This window comes from Amblyraja radiata, chromosome 11, assembly GCF_010909765.2.
Source record: "Amblyraja radiata isolate CabotCenter1 chromosome 11, sAmbRad1.1.pri, whole genome shotgun sequence".
Classification (NCBI taxonomy): Eukaryota; Metazoa; Chordata; class Chondrichthyes; order Rajiformes; family Rajidae; genus Amblyraja; species Amblyraja radiata.
The window spans coordinates 15,665,939-15,682,115 of NC_045966.1; the positions used below are offsets into that span (position 1 = coordinate 15,665,939).

The window sequence follows — 16,177 nt, forward strand, 5'->3', positions numbered from 1 at the left end:
TTAAGCAACACTCAAGAATCTTATTTGGATTTTAAGGTCATTCCATTCTATGGGACTCCAGAATTCATTTTCCAAACCTCCTCGTTCACCCCATGTCGGGATGTGCCTCAAACCCTATCTTTGACCCAGCTTTTGGACAATTCTGCCAATATTGTGTCTTGTTACAAGGCTCCATGATAAAACGTCGAGGTAAATTGCGGGAAATTAATAGAATTCATCATCTGTTGGGGAAGTGCTGAGGAAAATTTGCAAAGTTCAACAAGCAGATTAAAATGCCACAGATCCAAGTAAATTGATTAAAATACATTTATTGGATAATACATTGAGTGATTCAATCTTATCAAATGCCGAGAGCATGCACACTGCAAAATTGAACATTTTTAAACAAGGTAGTTTCATTGGCTGTAATGTGCTCAGACTAAATCAATTGAATTCAAGTGAAAACAAACCCCTTTTCTGTAGATAATTTAGGTTATCTAAATGTCTACGTGCAGTTTCGGTTACAGTGCGATCATTTTTGAACCAAGTGCGAAATCATTTACAAAAAGTGCATAAAAACGTGCAGAAACAAAATAGTTTGAAACCCTACATTACATCAATAGAAACTGCTGAATTCACAATGTAATTAAATAATCATGCAGATTAAAAAATATTCCCAATGATTAGCCGCATGTAATTAAACCCCAGCCTTGAAAGTTTTTCACTTTATATTGTAAAACATATGTAAAATCTTGTGCCTAAAACATTTCACAAGAATATTCAAACAGATTATAAAAAATTAAGACGAAAAATGTCCGTTCAATGATGTTCATCACGGTTGATCAGTTCATAAAATTGAGATTGCCAATTGCAAAATCATAAAGTCTTTTAAATCGGCGGCAATCTGTGCCTCGTTCACCAACTCCGAGCCCGGTTTTTACGCCTGTTATTGTTGAACGATCTATTTTTCTCCCGCTGGGAGCAATAGTATTTGGTCACGATTTGCCTGCATTGCTCGCATCTGACGGTGCAACACCAGTGGAATTTGCAGTTGCAACTGGTAACAATCTCCGTTTTCCTCTCCTCCGGCCTGAGAGCGCACTCTCCGCACAGCCGTCTGCAACTCCTCCTCTCCCACTGGGAGAGGTTCTTGCTACTTTGGAGGCATTCTCTTCCTTCCGTCCCCTGCAGCCCCAGCGAGGCGTTACGGACGCAATAATCTGGAGAGTCCTCCAAGTAGACGAGTTCAGTGTGAGGGACGGCGCTGAACACCCCCGCGATCGCTGCGCGGTTATCCGCGCTGTTCCCTCCTTTCATCCGGCGCTTTTCTAAATCAATCTTAACGGCTTGTTCGTGTTTCACCTTCAAGAAGTTGCCGATATCTCGAAAACCAGCCAACTGGAGCCAACATGTCTGGATACTGCAGCTTCCCGACACCCCATGACACTTGCAAGTTCGCTTCATGGTGTCTTTCACAGCCTATGGAATCAACATCGAAATTAAACCTCTCGTAATTCATACCCCTGTTGTGTTTGTGTAATCAGTGCTCACATTAGGTGGAAACTGGCGATATCATGCTCATCTCTTGCCCAAAACACAGCATGCCATCAATTACAATGGGGTCAAGGAAAGAGCGTTCACGCCGCGGTCCTGTTCCCACCACCACTATGCACAAGAAGCGCAAGACAGACACTATTGTGTGTAGATGCCGAGCAGTGTGTTCGGCTCTGGCTGAACAACTTCTAATCTTGTGTGGACAAGATAAGATCAATTACAACAATCTGTGGCCCAACTCAAACGAATTTGCCTCCACATCCAAATCTTGGTTCGCCTGATGTTACCTGGAATATTGATTACGATTTGTTGAATCTATTTCACCCCGTAATCTGGATCCCAATCCAAGGTTTCACAGCGATTTGCATTCAAAATGAGCATTGATGAATGCAATACACCACACATCTCATTGGATACAATAAATCTGTATTCATTGCTACCTGCACGTCCCTTCTTCGACAAACCTTCATTCTAAACCCAAGGATAGATCCGTTCTTCAATCTGGGTTTAAGTGATTTTAAGTAAAATCAGAAACTATTCGGCTGGTCAGACCACAACCGTGGGAAATAAACCTTTCAACAAAGCACAACGCGCTAAGAAACCCCATGGGTCAGGCAGCATATGTTGAGGAAATGGACAGATGTGTTGGATTGGGGCCCATCGTCAGTCTGAAGGGTCCCGACGCGAAACATCATCTGTCCATTTCCTCAGTACATTCCTTCAGAACTTTGTAAGGAACTGCAGATGCTGGTTTAAACCAAAGACAGGCACAAAAAGCTGGAGTAACTACTCAGTGGGACAGGCAGCATCTTTGGAGAAAGGGAATAGGTGACGTTTCGGGTCTGAAGGGTCTCGAACCGAAACGTCACATATTCCTTCTCTCAGATGCCGCCTGTCTCGCTGAGTTACTCCAGCTTTTTGTGTCGTTCTTCAGAACTTTGTTTTGCTCGAGTAGCAGCATCTGTAGATTATTTATTTTTCAGAGATACTGTCAGATCTGCTTTCTCCAGCATTTCTTTTTTCAAATATCGGAATGTAAATATCCGATATTTCTTACAGTTTCTTAAAAAATCATTGTGTTGTGGAACATGGGTTGGGGGCGGAAAAGTCAAAAATGTCCTTTCCCTTTCATACACCGTTGGGGTGGGGGGGGGGGGGGGGGGGGGGGGGCCCGCAATGCAAGTCACAGAGGCATGATTGCTGGAATTCGCTCATATACGAAGCCAGTCCACACTGGGTGACAGCGACCAAGATCACACCCATCCAGGTGTCACGACCGCACAAGACAGTGTTCGGCAGAGAGTGCAGGTTTCTTGTGGGGAAGTAGCTATATTTAAGAAAACGAAAACCCTCAACACCGTGGCCCAGAAAATGAGAATGAAACCGAATTTATCCAGTTTCTCAAAATAAAAGAGCATTGTTTTCACCGCTCACAAGGTACACTGGCAGAAGCGAGACGGACATTTGTTCTATCCAGGGTCCAAACCCCGCTGGGTTTGGATTGTTATTGACATCCATATAACCGATCAATCTCTCGCCAAGAGATCAAGACTAAGGCAGGACGGACGGACAATTTCCCTCGCCCTCGGGAAGTGCAAATGAGTGCACGCCTCCGTGTATTGTTTGCTTAAATTTCCAATCTCCACATCCAAGACTCCGGGAGCGGCGAGTCGAAAAATTAAACATGTTAGGATGCGCGGAAAATGCCTTTTAGAACTATGGAATGCATTGTTAGAAAAAAAAATGTTCAGTCCGTGTACTTACACTTCTTCCCGCCTCGTTATTGTGGAGGTTCATAGCGGCTCTGGAATCCTGCCCCGTCTCCAGAGCGTCGACAAACTGTTTAGAAATCCTTTCCCCAAATTCAACATTATCACTGCATCCTCCCCAAACCCAGCCTCGACCACCTACACAAAAAAATAAATGCAGACACGTCAGCGATTAAATCGATACAAATACCCACTGTCAGCCATTTTCGGTACCCCTCCCAACACCAATCTCTCTGTTGCGGTGAAACGGGTTCTAGCTTTTACAACCTTGTTAGCCCGGAGACTGATCTTGCTTAACTGGAGGCTCACCTGTCCCCCGACACACTCCCGCTGAATTAAGGAGGTGCTTTACAATTTAAAGCTTGAAAAACTTAGGTTCTCTCTCAAAGGCTCTACCAAGACATTCCTAGATACATGGAACCCTTTCTTAAAACGTTTTAACTCTCTCAACTTGACCCCGGACTCGGAAGAGGACCGAGTGCTCTCCACCATTGTTCTGCTCTACTGCAGCTGCTCTCCCCTTAACGCCCCCCCCCCCCACCCCACCCCACCCCCCACACACACACACACACACATTTATTTAATTACTTACTTATTTACTGTTATTAGTGACCCCCTTTTTTTAAATTTTTTTTTTAAGTACTTTTTGTTTCGTTTATCTTACCATATTTGTGTGGATGTGTATGTATGTGAGTGTTGTTTGTCCCCGTTTGGTTCCGACCTGATTCGGGTAGGTTGAAGGTGGGTAAGGGTAAGGGCTTTGAGGGTCGCTTACATACTGTTGCACAATTATGCCTTGACTGTCACTGTCTGTTATCATTGTATGTATGCAAATTGCTGTGAAATTCAAATAAAAAGATTTAAATCAAATCGATACAAATACGGATTTTCTTTTAAGCGACAGTGCATTGAGAGCAAACGCATTTTCCCTAGAGTTGGACTCTATAGATGGGAATAATGTAAAGTTTCCCGAACAAGAATAGGCAACTTACCACCCTGGCCACTTTTCGATTCATCGCATCCACAGTTGTCGAAGTCACCAAGACTGCAGTTTCTCGTCAAGGTATACATGACCCCTGCAGAACTTATCGCATGCACAAAAGAAGTTTCTCTCGTGGCTAATGGAAATGGATAGGGGATGAGTTAATTGGAAATTTAAATTATCAGTTGCAAAATAAAAATTCCCGAAAACAACACGGTGGGTGTCAGGTCCTTACCGCTGCGGAGGCCATTGTGGGTCGACAGTTGCAGTGCGCTCTCTGGACAATTCCAGCGTTCCCAAGCGAACTGGTGCTTACATTCGTCAATGCCAGATTCCGCTCCGGCAGCCAAGCTGCTGGAGTAGGTGAGGAACGCCTGAAATCAGAAGTTAGACACAGCCAGTTAGGCAGGTGATTGAGTAGCACTTGCACCCTTCCATAGAAACATAGAAGATAGGTGCAGGAGGAGGCCATTCGGCCCTTCGAGCTAGCACCGCCATTCATTGTGTTCATGGCTGATCGTCCCCAAACAATAACCCGTGCCTGCCTTCTCCCCATATCCCTTGATTCCACTAGCCCCTAGAGCTCTAGCTAACTGCTTTAAATCCATGCAGTGATTTGACCTCCACTGCTCTCTGTGGCAGGGAATTACACAATTTCACAATTCTCTGGGTGAAAAAGTTTTAGGTGGGGCATAGAGCCAGGTGGGGTTGTTGCCAGATAATCACTACTATTGATACTGCATTCCCTTTTAAATCTTTACCTTTGGAAGCTCCCAAAAAGGTTGATGAAAGTTTTTTTTAATCTTATCCCACTAAAAGTATTATGGATAGCAAAGGGAAAGTGCGACCGATTACATTTACCAAGTCTCTGTCCCCTTTGTACAAACAGGCTAGTAATTCCAAAATATTATCTGACTCCAGTTGTTAGTGGAAACGCGAAACACCTGTGAATCGACTACACCAAATACGCACGGAAACGCAAATAATCACTTCCACAATTATTCCGAGATTTAAAAATATTTAAAGTTCAGTTCAGAATGTTCAAAACGGATTTTTAGAAATTTACCAAATTGGTTAAAGAATTATAAATATCACTCACCTTGGGTCCAGTCATCAAAAAGTTGTTTACGGACCTGTGAAGAAAAAAGGTGGAATATTGTAACTTTACATTTAATTTAGAGATGACACTTTTCCCTCACACTTTTGAGCCAAATCCTGTGAAATAAACTTACCAAGACGCGGCTGGAGTAATTATAACGCAGACAAACACAAAACGAGGAAATATTTGGGTGAATTTCATCATAACGGTGTCCATGGCATTCTTGAGTTATTTTAGCACTTTTTATTTCTGCCTCTGGGTTCAAAGACTGGCCGTGGGTTTGAGCTGCGAGGGAGTTGCTCCACTCTTTATACGGGGTGCCCAGCGGTCAGGAAATATACTTTTGTTGTAAATTAACTAGTTCGGGCCCGAGCAACGTGTAAACAGACACTCCAACCAATGGTTGACTAGAAAGGTGGAATAATGAATTTCAAAAGGATTGTTGTTAACACTTATCACCAATAGTAATTTATTGAATACTTCCACAATTAAGTTAATCTATGCCCTTTCCCGCATACCGTGTAATCCTTAATTAAATAACTCACCTTGAGGGACATTTATTTCAACTTTAAAAATTCGGCAGGGAGCTTTGCCCGTATTTTTTGTTGTTGTTAAATATCGTAATGACTTAACCACGACAGTTTGTGGTTCTGGGTTCCTAATTACCTTTGACAGATATATTGTTAATTGGGAATCATCCAACGAACGTGTAGACGGTTGATTTAATTTATATCTGGTGAGTGGAGCTGTGAATTACTTGTTTCAGTTTCGATTGCACCGTAGAGACTTTGTTCCAGCCGAAAAGGATTTGGGAATTTACATTATGTGACATACCACCCGTCTGAGAATTTTGTATATTTCCATGCTTCGTATTTATTCCATCACTGGCGCTCACTTTGAAAGGAAAAACGTAACATTCCAAATACGTGGTGTTTCCAAATGCTATAATACTTAAAGGCAATTTCTGCTCAAATTAGTTCAAAGGCGCCCATTTGGGATGATAGTTTGTGGCTTTTTTTGGAAGTATTCAGTTATTGTACCGAAATGAAAGCGTGATACGAAGAATTCACACAAATCAATTTGTTTATTCAACTGAATATTAATGGTGTCAGAGCACAATTAAAAGATTGTGCTGATCAACACTTATCTCAATCAACAAGTGGCTGTTAAATTAAGGGGCTGTAAAAAGTAGTTTGCGAAAATTGGCCCTTAGCCCCTATAGTATCACTCAATGATGGATCCGATTGCGAGTTTTGGAGCATTGAAACGTTAGGCGTTTACATGAAGAGGTTTGTGTAGGAAGGAACTGCAGGTGCTGGTTTACACCGAAGATAAACACAAACTACTGGAGCAATTCAGCGGGTTAGGATTAGCTGCTCTAACGAATTTGAAAGACTATACGAAACGTGACGTTGAGCGTCGTGTCATGCGCGGTTGTATTTGTTTACATTAATGCCTTACGGTTATGGCAATATGTTGCCAATTTCCCATGAAAGATCGAGCCGAAACGCTGATGTTGCTTCGCTTCTCGGATGCTGCCTGATTTGATTAGTATCTCCAGCACATTTTTTTTACTCGTTCAAATGCGACTTAAAATTTACCAAACGGCGCGAGACTATTCCAAGAAGTTGTCTCACACAATTTGACTTCACGCTGGCTGCGGTACAACTGTGGCACATGTGAAAGCAATTACAACGCTACACTCGATATAATTGGACCACGGTCCAAGTGCTGCTATTAACGAGTAGTGCGGGCGATGAATTTTCAGCAAATTTAGTCAGTTATCGGGGTGGCAGACCAGGTATGTGGGTTCCTATAATATCAGGAATGAAATGGAGTTTGTGGAACTTGGACCCCAGTTGGGCCGCACGTTATTTTCTGGAGAGACGAGTGATGTTTAAATGGGTATTAGGTTAGCAGCGATATACTGCCTCGGGCTGGTCTGGCGGGATCCAGTCACACTGATGAGATAGGTATCCTAGTCCTTCCAAAGATAGAAGCAAAGAACTGCAGGTGTTCGTTTATCAATTCACGCTCCAGCACCATATAGCCTGCCAGCTTGTGATAATATTGATAGCCGGCGTTTCGGGTTCGGACCCTTCTTCAGTATTGACATTCATTATTAAGGAGGAGGTTTCGGGGTACTTGGAAGCACACGATAAAATAGGCCGGTCACCATGGTTTTGATCTTGCCTGACACGTCTGTTTGAATACTTTGAGGAACTAACAAGCAAGATAGACAAAGGAGAGCCATCGTATGTTGTTTACTTGGACTTTCTGAATGCCTTTGATAAGGTGCCGCAGGTGAGGCTGCTAAACAAGATAGGATAGCAATTCTGGATTTAGTATGTAATGAACCGGGTTTGATAAGGGAACTCGAGGTAAATGAACCATTAGGAGGTAGTGACCATAATATGATACGTTTTAATCTGCAATTTGAGAGGGAGAAGGTAATATCGGAAGTGTCAGTATTGCAGTTGAACAAAGGGGACTATGGAGGCATGGAGGAGCTGGCCAAAGTTGACTGGAAAGGGACCCTAGCAGGGATGACGGTGGAACAGCAATGGCAGGGATTTCTGGGAATAATCCAGAAGATGCAGGATAATTTCATTCCAAAGAGGGAGAAAGATTCTAAGGGGAGTAAGAGGCGACCATGGCTGAAAAGGAAAGTCAAGGACAGTATAACAATAAAAGAGAAGACGTATAACGTAGCAAAGATGAGCGGGAAGCCAGCGGATTGGGTAACTTTTAAAGATCAACAGAGGGTGACTAAAAAGGCAACACGAGGAGAAAAGTACAAAGGTAATCTAGCCATGAATATAAAGGAGGATAGTAAAAGCTTATTTTGGTATGTGAAGAGGAAAAAAATAGTTAAGCCAAATGTGGGTCCCTTGAAAACTGAAACAGGTGAATTTATTACGGGGAGCAAGGTAATGGCAGACGAGGTGAACAGGTATTTTGATTCTGTCTTCCTTATTGAAGACAGAACCAATCTCCCAGATGTACTAGGGGGCAGAGGACCTAGGGTGATGGAGGAACTGAAGGAAATTCACATTAGTCAGGAAATGGTGGTGGGTAGACTGATGGGACTGAAGGCTGATAAATCCCCAGGGCCTGATGGTTTGCAGCCCAGGATACTCAAGGTGGTTCTAGACACATTGGTGATCATTTTCCATTGTTCTATAAATTCTGGATGAGTTCCTGTAGATTGGAGGGTAGCTAATGTCATCCCACTTTTTAAGAAAGGATGGAGAGAAAGCAGGGTATTATAGACTAGTTAGCCTGACATCTGTGATGGGGAAGATGCTGGAGTCAATTATTAAAGATGTAGTAGCAGCAGCGCACTTGGATAGCTGTAATAGGATCGGTCCAAGTCAGCATGGATTTACGAAGGGGAAATCATACTTGATTAATTTTCTGGAATTTTTTGAGGACGTAACAAGTAAAATGGACAAGGGGGAGCAAGTGGATGTAGTGTACCTGGACTTTCAGAAAACCTTTGATAAGGTCCCACACAGGAGATTAGTGGACAAAATTAGAGCACATGGTATTGGGGGTAGGGTATTGACATGGATAGAAAATTGGTTGGCAGACAGGAAACAAAGAGCAGGGATTAACGGGTCCCTTTCAGAATGGCAGGCAGTGACTAGTGGGGTGCCGCAAAGCTCGGTGCTGGGACAATAGACAATAGGTGCAGGAGTAGGCCATTCAGCCCTTCGAGCCAGCACCGCCATTCAATGTGATCATGGCTGATAATCCCCAATCAGTACCCCGTTCCTGCCTTCTCCCCATATCCCCGGACTCCGCTACCATTAAGAGCCCTTTCTAGCTCTTTCTTGAAAGTATCCAGAGAACCGGTCTCCACTAGGCAGAGAATTCAACAGATTCACAACTTTCTGTGAGGGAAAGTGTTTCCCCGCCTCCGTTCTAAATGGCTTATCCCTTATTCTTAAACTGTGGCCCCTGGTTCTGGACTCTCCCAACAATCCACATTATAGTAAACAACAAAAAGAAGTTCAATATATAATAACAAGCAAACAATATAGTGCAAAGACAAAATCGAAGCCCCAAGTCCCTAGTGCAATCAAGGCAGTTTATACTTTGGCTTTTAGTTGGAGGTTGTTGCATTTAATAGCCTGATGGTTGTTGCAAGAAGCTGTTTCTGAACCTGGACGTTAGTTTTCAGGCTCCTGTACTTTATTTCCGATGACAGGAGTGAAATGTGAGCGTGGCCAGGGTGGTGTGGGTCTCTGATGATGCTGGATGACGTTCTGAGGCAGCGACTCCTGTAGATCCCTTCGATGGTGGGTAGATCAGAACCCGTGATGGACTGGGCATTGTTCACCACTTTCTGCAATCTTCTTCAATCCTGGTCCTGTTGAGTTGCCGATCCATGGCTTGATACAACCAGTCAATATGTTTTTTACCGTACACTTGTGGAAGTTCCAGAGAGTATTTGTTGACAAACTGAACATCTTCAATCTTCTAAGTAGGTAGCAGTGATGGGTTTTCCTTGTTATCCTATGTTATCCCTCTTTCGCATCCACTTCATACACGCAGGGGGCAATGTACACAGGGCCAATTAACTTGCAGATATGGGGCCCCAAGAGGACCACAGCTATTTATAATATACATTTAATAATTTAGATGAAGGAATTAAAAGTAACATTAGCAAATTTGCAGATGAGACAAAGCTGGGTGGCAGTGTGAACTGTGACGAGGATGCTATGAGAATGCAGAATGATTTGGACAGGTTGGGTGAGTGGGCAGATGTATGGCAGATGCAATATAATGTGGATAAATGTGAGGTCACATTATCACAGAAAGGGGTGTTGATGGGAAGATGTGGCCAGTAGTGGGATCCTGTTGGAGGTGGTGAAAATGTTGGAGGATAACATGCTGCATATGACGGCAGGTTGAGTTGTTAGTAAATATGGCATATTTTTTTTATTTCAAAATATACTTTATTCAATTGGTAAATATATACAATTTCTGAACCATTCAAACAAAATTCATCCGACATTTTCGGAGACTATACAAATTTTTCCAGTACAATTTTTTTACATTTGTCAAATTTCACCAAACAGTCCCCCACCAGTGCCACTCTGTGGCCCCTGTCCAAGTAATAAATATATACAATGTGTACACAGTGCGAAAATTTCCATCTGACATTTCAAGTTCCACAAAAAATGTCCCCCACCCGTGCCACTCATGTGGCCCCCTGGCGTGGGATACCTTCCCTTAATTTAATTTGAGGGGCGTCTCCACCATACCGTGCCCCCCATGTCCAGCAGCGGAAGGACCCTAGACTGTGGTCCTCCCCCACCGAGCCTTGGCGTTGGCTGCACCAAGCTTCAGCGAGTCCCTTAGCACGTACTCCTGCAGTGGGCCAGTCGGCAACATTCCCTGACTGACATCTCGCTCTGCTGGGTGGTGAGCAACGCTCGGGCAGACCAAAGAGCGTCTTTCACCGAGTTGATGACCCTCCAGCAGCACTCGATGTCAGTCTCTGAATGTGTCCCTGGGAACAGTCCGTAAATCACAGAGTCCTCTGTGACGGAGCTGTTCGGGATAAATCGTTCCAGGGACCCTTTCATACCTCTCCAGACTCGTTTTGCAAATCCACACTCTGCAAAGAGGTGGGCAACCGTCTCCTCTCCATAGCAACCGTCCCGGGGGCAGCGTGCGCTGGTAGTGAGGTTCCGACGGTGCAGGAAGGATCTAACTGAGAGGGCTCCCCTCACCACCAGCCAAGCCAGGTCTTGGTGCTTGTTGGTCAGTTCTGGCGATGAGGCATTTTGCCAGACAAGCTGGGCAGTCTGCTCTGGGAACCACGCCACCGGATCCATCGAGTCCTTTCCCTGCAGTGCCTGCAGGACATTCCGTGCTGACCACTGCCCGATGGACTTGTGGTCAAAGGTGTTGGTCCGGAAGAACCTTTCAACAGACGTCAGATGGGGCGGCAATGTCCAGCTGACTGGTACATTGCGTGGCATCTGCGCCAGGCCCGTCCTTCGCAACACCGAGGACAGGTAGAACCTCAGCAGGTAGTGGCACTTAGTGCCCACGTGCCTTGGCTCTACACTCCGCCTGATGCAGCCACACACAAAGGTGGCCATCAGGATGAGGGCGACGTTGGGCACGCTTTTACCCCCGTTGTCTGCCGACTTGTACATTGTGACCCGTCGCACCCGGTCCATCCTTGACCCCCAGATGAACTAGAAGACGGCCCGGGTGATCCCCGTGGCGTAGGAGGGAGGGACAGGCCACACTTGTGCCAAGTACAGCAGACCCGAGAGCACCTCACACCTGATGACCAAATTATTCCCGGTTATGGAGAGGGAGCGTTGCCTCCACAGCTCCAGCTTCCTCCCCACCTTGGCTATCCGCTCCAGCCAATTCTTGTTACTCGACTCAGCCCCCCCGAACCAGATCCCCAGCACCTTCAAGAAGTCAGGCTTGATGGTGAAGGGGATGGAAGATCGGTCGGGCCAGTTGCCAAAGAGCATGGCCTCGCTCTTCCTGCGGTTCACCCTGGCTCCCGTGGCCGACTCAAACTGGTCGCAGATGCTGATCAATCTGCGGACCGACCTTGGATCCGAGCAGAAGACGGTGACATCGTCCATGTACAGGGAGGTCTTGACCTGAATGCCCCCACTGCCTGGCAATGTCACTCCTCTTATGCTCGCATCCTTCCTGATGGACTCGGCAAAAGGTTCAATACAGCAGACAAACAAGACAGGAGAGAGAGGGCAACCCTGCCTGACTCCAGACCTTACAGGGAAACTGTCTGATTCCCACCCATTGATTTGGACTGCACTACGGATGTTGGTGTAGAGCAGTTTGATCCAATTTCGGATTCCCTCCCCAAAACCCATTTTGGAGAGCACGTCCCTCATGTACGTGTGCGATATCCTGTCGAAGGCCTTCTCCTGGTCCAAGCTGACTAGGCAGGCATCCACCCGTCTGTCCTGCACGTAGGCGATGGTATCTCTCAGCAGCGCTAGGCTGTCTGAGATTTTCCTGCCAGGTACAGCACAGGTTTGGTCCGGGTGGATCACCCGTCCCAGAGCAGACTTGACCCGGTTGGCGATGGCCTTAGACAGGATCTTGTAGTCTACATTCAACAATGTTATGGGTCTCCAATTCTTTATATCCTTCATCTCCCCCTTCTGCTTGTAGATTAGGGTGATGCTGCCCTTCCTCATGGAGTCTGACATGCTGCCGGCTAGAAGCATGTCGTTGTACACTTCCAGCAGGTCCGGGCCCACCCAGTCCCACAGAGCCGAATACAACTCGGCCGGTAAGCCATCGCTTCCGGGAGTTTTACTCGAGTCAAAGGAGCGGATGGAGCCAGTCAGCTCCTCTAGGGTCAGTGGTTGGTCCAGACTCTCCTGCTTGCTGTCCTCCAAGACCTCCGTGATAGAGGACAGGAAGTTCTGGGAGGCGGTGCTGTCTGTGGCCTTTTGGTCATACAATTCCGAGTAAAAGGATTTGCAGACCCTCATCATGTCTGTCTGCGAGGATGCTACCGAGCCGTCCTCCTCCCTAAGGCTGTTGATCACAGAGCTCCCCCTGTGAACCTTATGGAAGAAGAAACGTGAGCACGTCTCATCCTGCTCCACATGGCGGACCCTGGATCGGAAGATGATCTTGGAGGATTCAGAGGTAAAGAGCCGAGCTTGCCGGTCCTTCACCTCTCTAAGTTCCTCCCTCACATCCACCCCCCTCGACTGCAGAAGGAGCAGTTGTTGCAATTCTGTCTGGAGTTGGCACAATTCCCTCTGACTCTGTCTTGCTCTCTGAACCCCTTTGGCTATGAAGAACCTCTTAATGTTCTCCTTGGTTGCTTCCCACCAGAGTGTCGGGGAGTCAAAGAGGGGCCTCACCGTTCTCCAACGTGCGTAGTCCCTCTTTAGCTCCTCAACGTTCTCTGGGGTCAACAGCTTCACATTTAACTTCCACGTCCCTCTGCCTGCCTTCCGGTCCTCCTGTAGGTGACAGGAAGCCTGAAGGAGGCAGTGGTCAGAGAAGAACACCGGCGTGAGGTCGGTGTGTCTCACCGTGACGGCCTTCGTGGTGAAGACGAAGTCTATCCGGGATCGGGCTAAACCGTCCGATCTCGACCAGGTGAACCGCGGCTGGGACCCGCCTGCAGGGTCGCTGAAGGCGTCGTGCAGCCTTGCGTCTTTTACCGTTTCCATCAGGAACTTGGACGTGCTGTCCAGTCTGTTGTCGGCACTGCCGGATCGTCCAGCCGCATCAATGATGCAGTTGAAGTCACCGGCCAGAACGAGCTGCCGGGACGTGGCCAACAGCACTGGGAGCTGCCGGAGCGGAGAACCACGGTACATTACATCCACCACGAGGAGACGCCCCGCAACCACCTCCCTGACCTCAGTGATGGCGAAGTTCCCTCCCCGCAGCAAGATCCCCAGGCCGGAAGCACGACAATCGTTGCCCCCCGACCACACCGACAGTCCGTGGGGCCACCATCGCGACCACCTCCGATAACAGCGGAGGTGTGGCAACCCGCACTCCTGTAGAAAAGTCACATCTGCCTTGACCTTGGCCAGGTACTGTAAGGCATTAACACATCGCGCAGTGCTCTTCACACTGCGCACGTTTAAGGATGCCAGTTTGAGCTCCATTGTCCTTTAGAGTCACTGGCCATTTTCCTGTTCCCTCATGCCCACCGCTTCGGTGAATTGCCTCACCTTTCCTGGGCTCAGATACCCGGCCTCCTCAACGGGTTGGGTTTCCCCTGTGGTAACCCGAGGTGTCGTTGGGGGGGGGGCTGCTCGTTTTACCCCCTTCTGGGTGCGCCGCTTCCCCCGTCTCTCGTGGCTGGGGCTCAGTGACAGGCTTACTGCTCCCGGAAACTCGGAGCTGAGGCCCAATGGCCGCTGCACTGCTCCCGGTTGCCCGGAGCTGGGGCCCATCGGCCGCTACAATGCTCCCGGTTGCCCGGAGCTGGGGCCCAACGGCCACTGCACTGCTCCCGATGCCCTGGGGCTGGAGCCCCTCGACCGCTGCACTGCTCCCGATGCCCTGGGGCTGGAGCTCCTCGATCGCTGCACTGTTCCCGTTGTCCTGGGGCTGGAGCCCCTCGACCGCTGCACTGCTCCCGTTGTCCTGGGGCCGGAGCCCCTCGATCGCTGCACTGCTCCCGATGTCCTGGGGCTGGAGCCCCTCGACCGCTCCACTGCTCTCGGTCTCCTGGTGCAGGTGTACAATCGGCCTGCACCTTCTCCTTTCCGCCCCGGTTTTCTTCTTGTGGGGTTTCCCGTTCGCCTCATCCTCCGACGAGGAGGAGAGGTTGCTCCCTTCTGGCAGGGAGAGAGACCGTTTTTTGGGGGGTTTTTTGGGCTTGCCATCCCCCTCTGGCCTCTGCTCCGTGTGCTGACCCTTCTGGTGTTTTTTGTATTTTACTGTAGTCCACATTTGCTCTCCCCCCTCCTCCATCGACTCTCCCTCCTGGGCTTGGTGCTGGAGTTCTCCTGGCACTTGGGGGCTCGAGGTGGTTGAGGTGGTTGGGCTGTCCTCATCCCTGTTTCCCCTTTCTGCTGGGGACTTGGCAGTGGTAGTGGGTGTCTCACCTACCCTGGGGGTGCTGGGAGCCGCCCCTCTTGTTGCCTGTGCATATGTACAGGCTCTTTTTGGGCAGGCCCTGTAAAGGTGGCCTCCCTCCCCACACAGGTTACAGTTCTTGCTGGCTTGACAGTCTTTTGTCTCGTGGCCCTCCGTTTTGCAGTTTTTGCAGACCACTGCATTGCATTGGGCCATCACATGTCCAGGCTTGTTACATTTTCTGCAAACTCTGGGCTGCCCCACGTAAATTAAATATCCTCGGTTTCCTCCAATTGCGAACACCGATGGAGGGTGGAGGAGAGTTCCTTCCTTGTCCACCCTCAGCTTTACCTTGACCTGCCGCTTGCTCGTCCAAATCCCATGCAGATCCTTCACGTCCACGCTGTTCCCTGCTCCGTCGACGTAGCGAGCAAGGAAGGTGAGGACATCCACTACGGGCACATGTGGGTTGAACATATGCACCGTGATCGTCCTTTCTTTTTGGTTTGGGAGGGTGAAGAGTGGCTGCACCTTCAGCAACGACAGCGGAGCTTCATTCCCCTTCTCCTGGAAATCCTTTAACAGTTTTTGCCATCCTGTCGGAAGCACAAATGTAACGTCGAAATAACCGTTACCCGGGAAGTCCTGGAGGCAGTAGATATCCCTGGGCTCGAACTTGCAGGTCTCCAGCAAGACCTTCTTTACAAAGGTATCTCGACTGAAGGGCATCCCCTCACTGAGATCCTTGACACTAATCCTGAGGGTATTGCGGATACCCTGTCCTCTAGCTCCCATTGCAGCTGCCATTGCTACGATTTTTAAATCGCAATCTGCAGCTCCTGTCCTTAATGGACCGCCAGGACTGTTCTAACAAGAACAGATCCCTTTCCCTGTTCTAACAAGAACAGACGCTCTCTTTTAGCACTCTTTTACTGACTGATAAGAACAGATACTACACTTGATCTTAGCCAAAAGGCCGAGAAGCGTCATATATGGCATATGCAATGTTAGCATTCATTTCCAGTGGACTAGAACATAAAAATAAGGATGTAAAGCTGACGCTTTATAAAGAGCTGGTGAGGTCACATTTGGAATATCGTGAGCAGTCTTGGGGCCCCATATCTGAGGAGGTACTGGCATTGGAGAAGGTCTGGAAGAGGTTTACCAGATGATTTCAGGGGATGATTGGGTTAGGTATGAGGAGCCTTTAATAGCTCTGGACTT

At 47.6% G+C, this 16,177-nt stretch overlaps 1 protein-coding gene and 1 pseudogene across 1 annotated transcript; both read right to left on the reverse strand.

The window, feature by feature from the left end:
• Positions 1-395: 395 nt before the first annotated feature.
• Positions 396-5,599, reverse strand: LOC116978777 (protein Wnt-8-like). The gene is made up of 6 exons (XM_033030075.1): positions 5,517-5,599; positions 5,384-5,417; positions 4,520-4,658; positions 4,295-4,420; positions 3,298-3,440; positions 396-1,458 (listed from the first exon to the last, which is right to left on the reverse strand). The coding sequence occupies exons 1-6, from the start codon at positions 5,597-5,599 to the stop codon at positions 895-897; spliced, it is 1,089 nt and encodes a 362-aa protein (XP_032885966.1). The 3' UTR covers positions 396-894.
• A 10,179-nt stretch (positions 5,600-15,778) lies between these two features.
• Positions 15,779-15,941, reverse strand: LOC116978829 (annotated as a pseudogene).
• Positions 15,942-16,177: the final 236 nt, after the last annotated feature.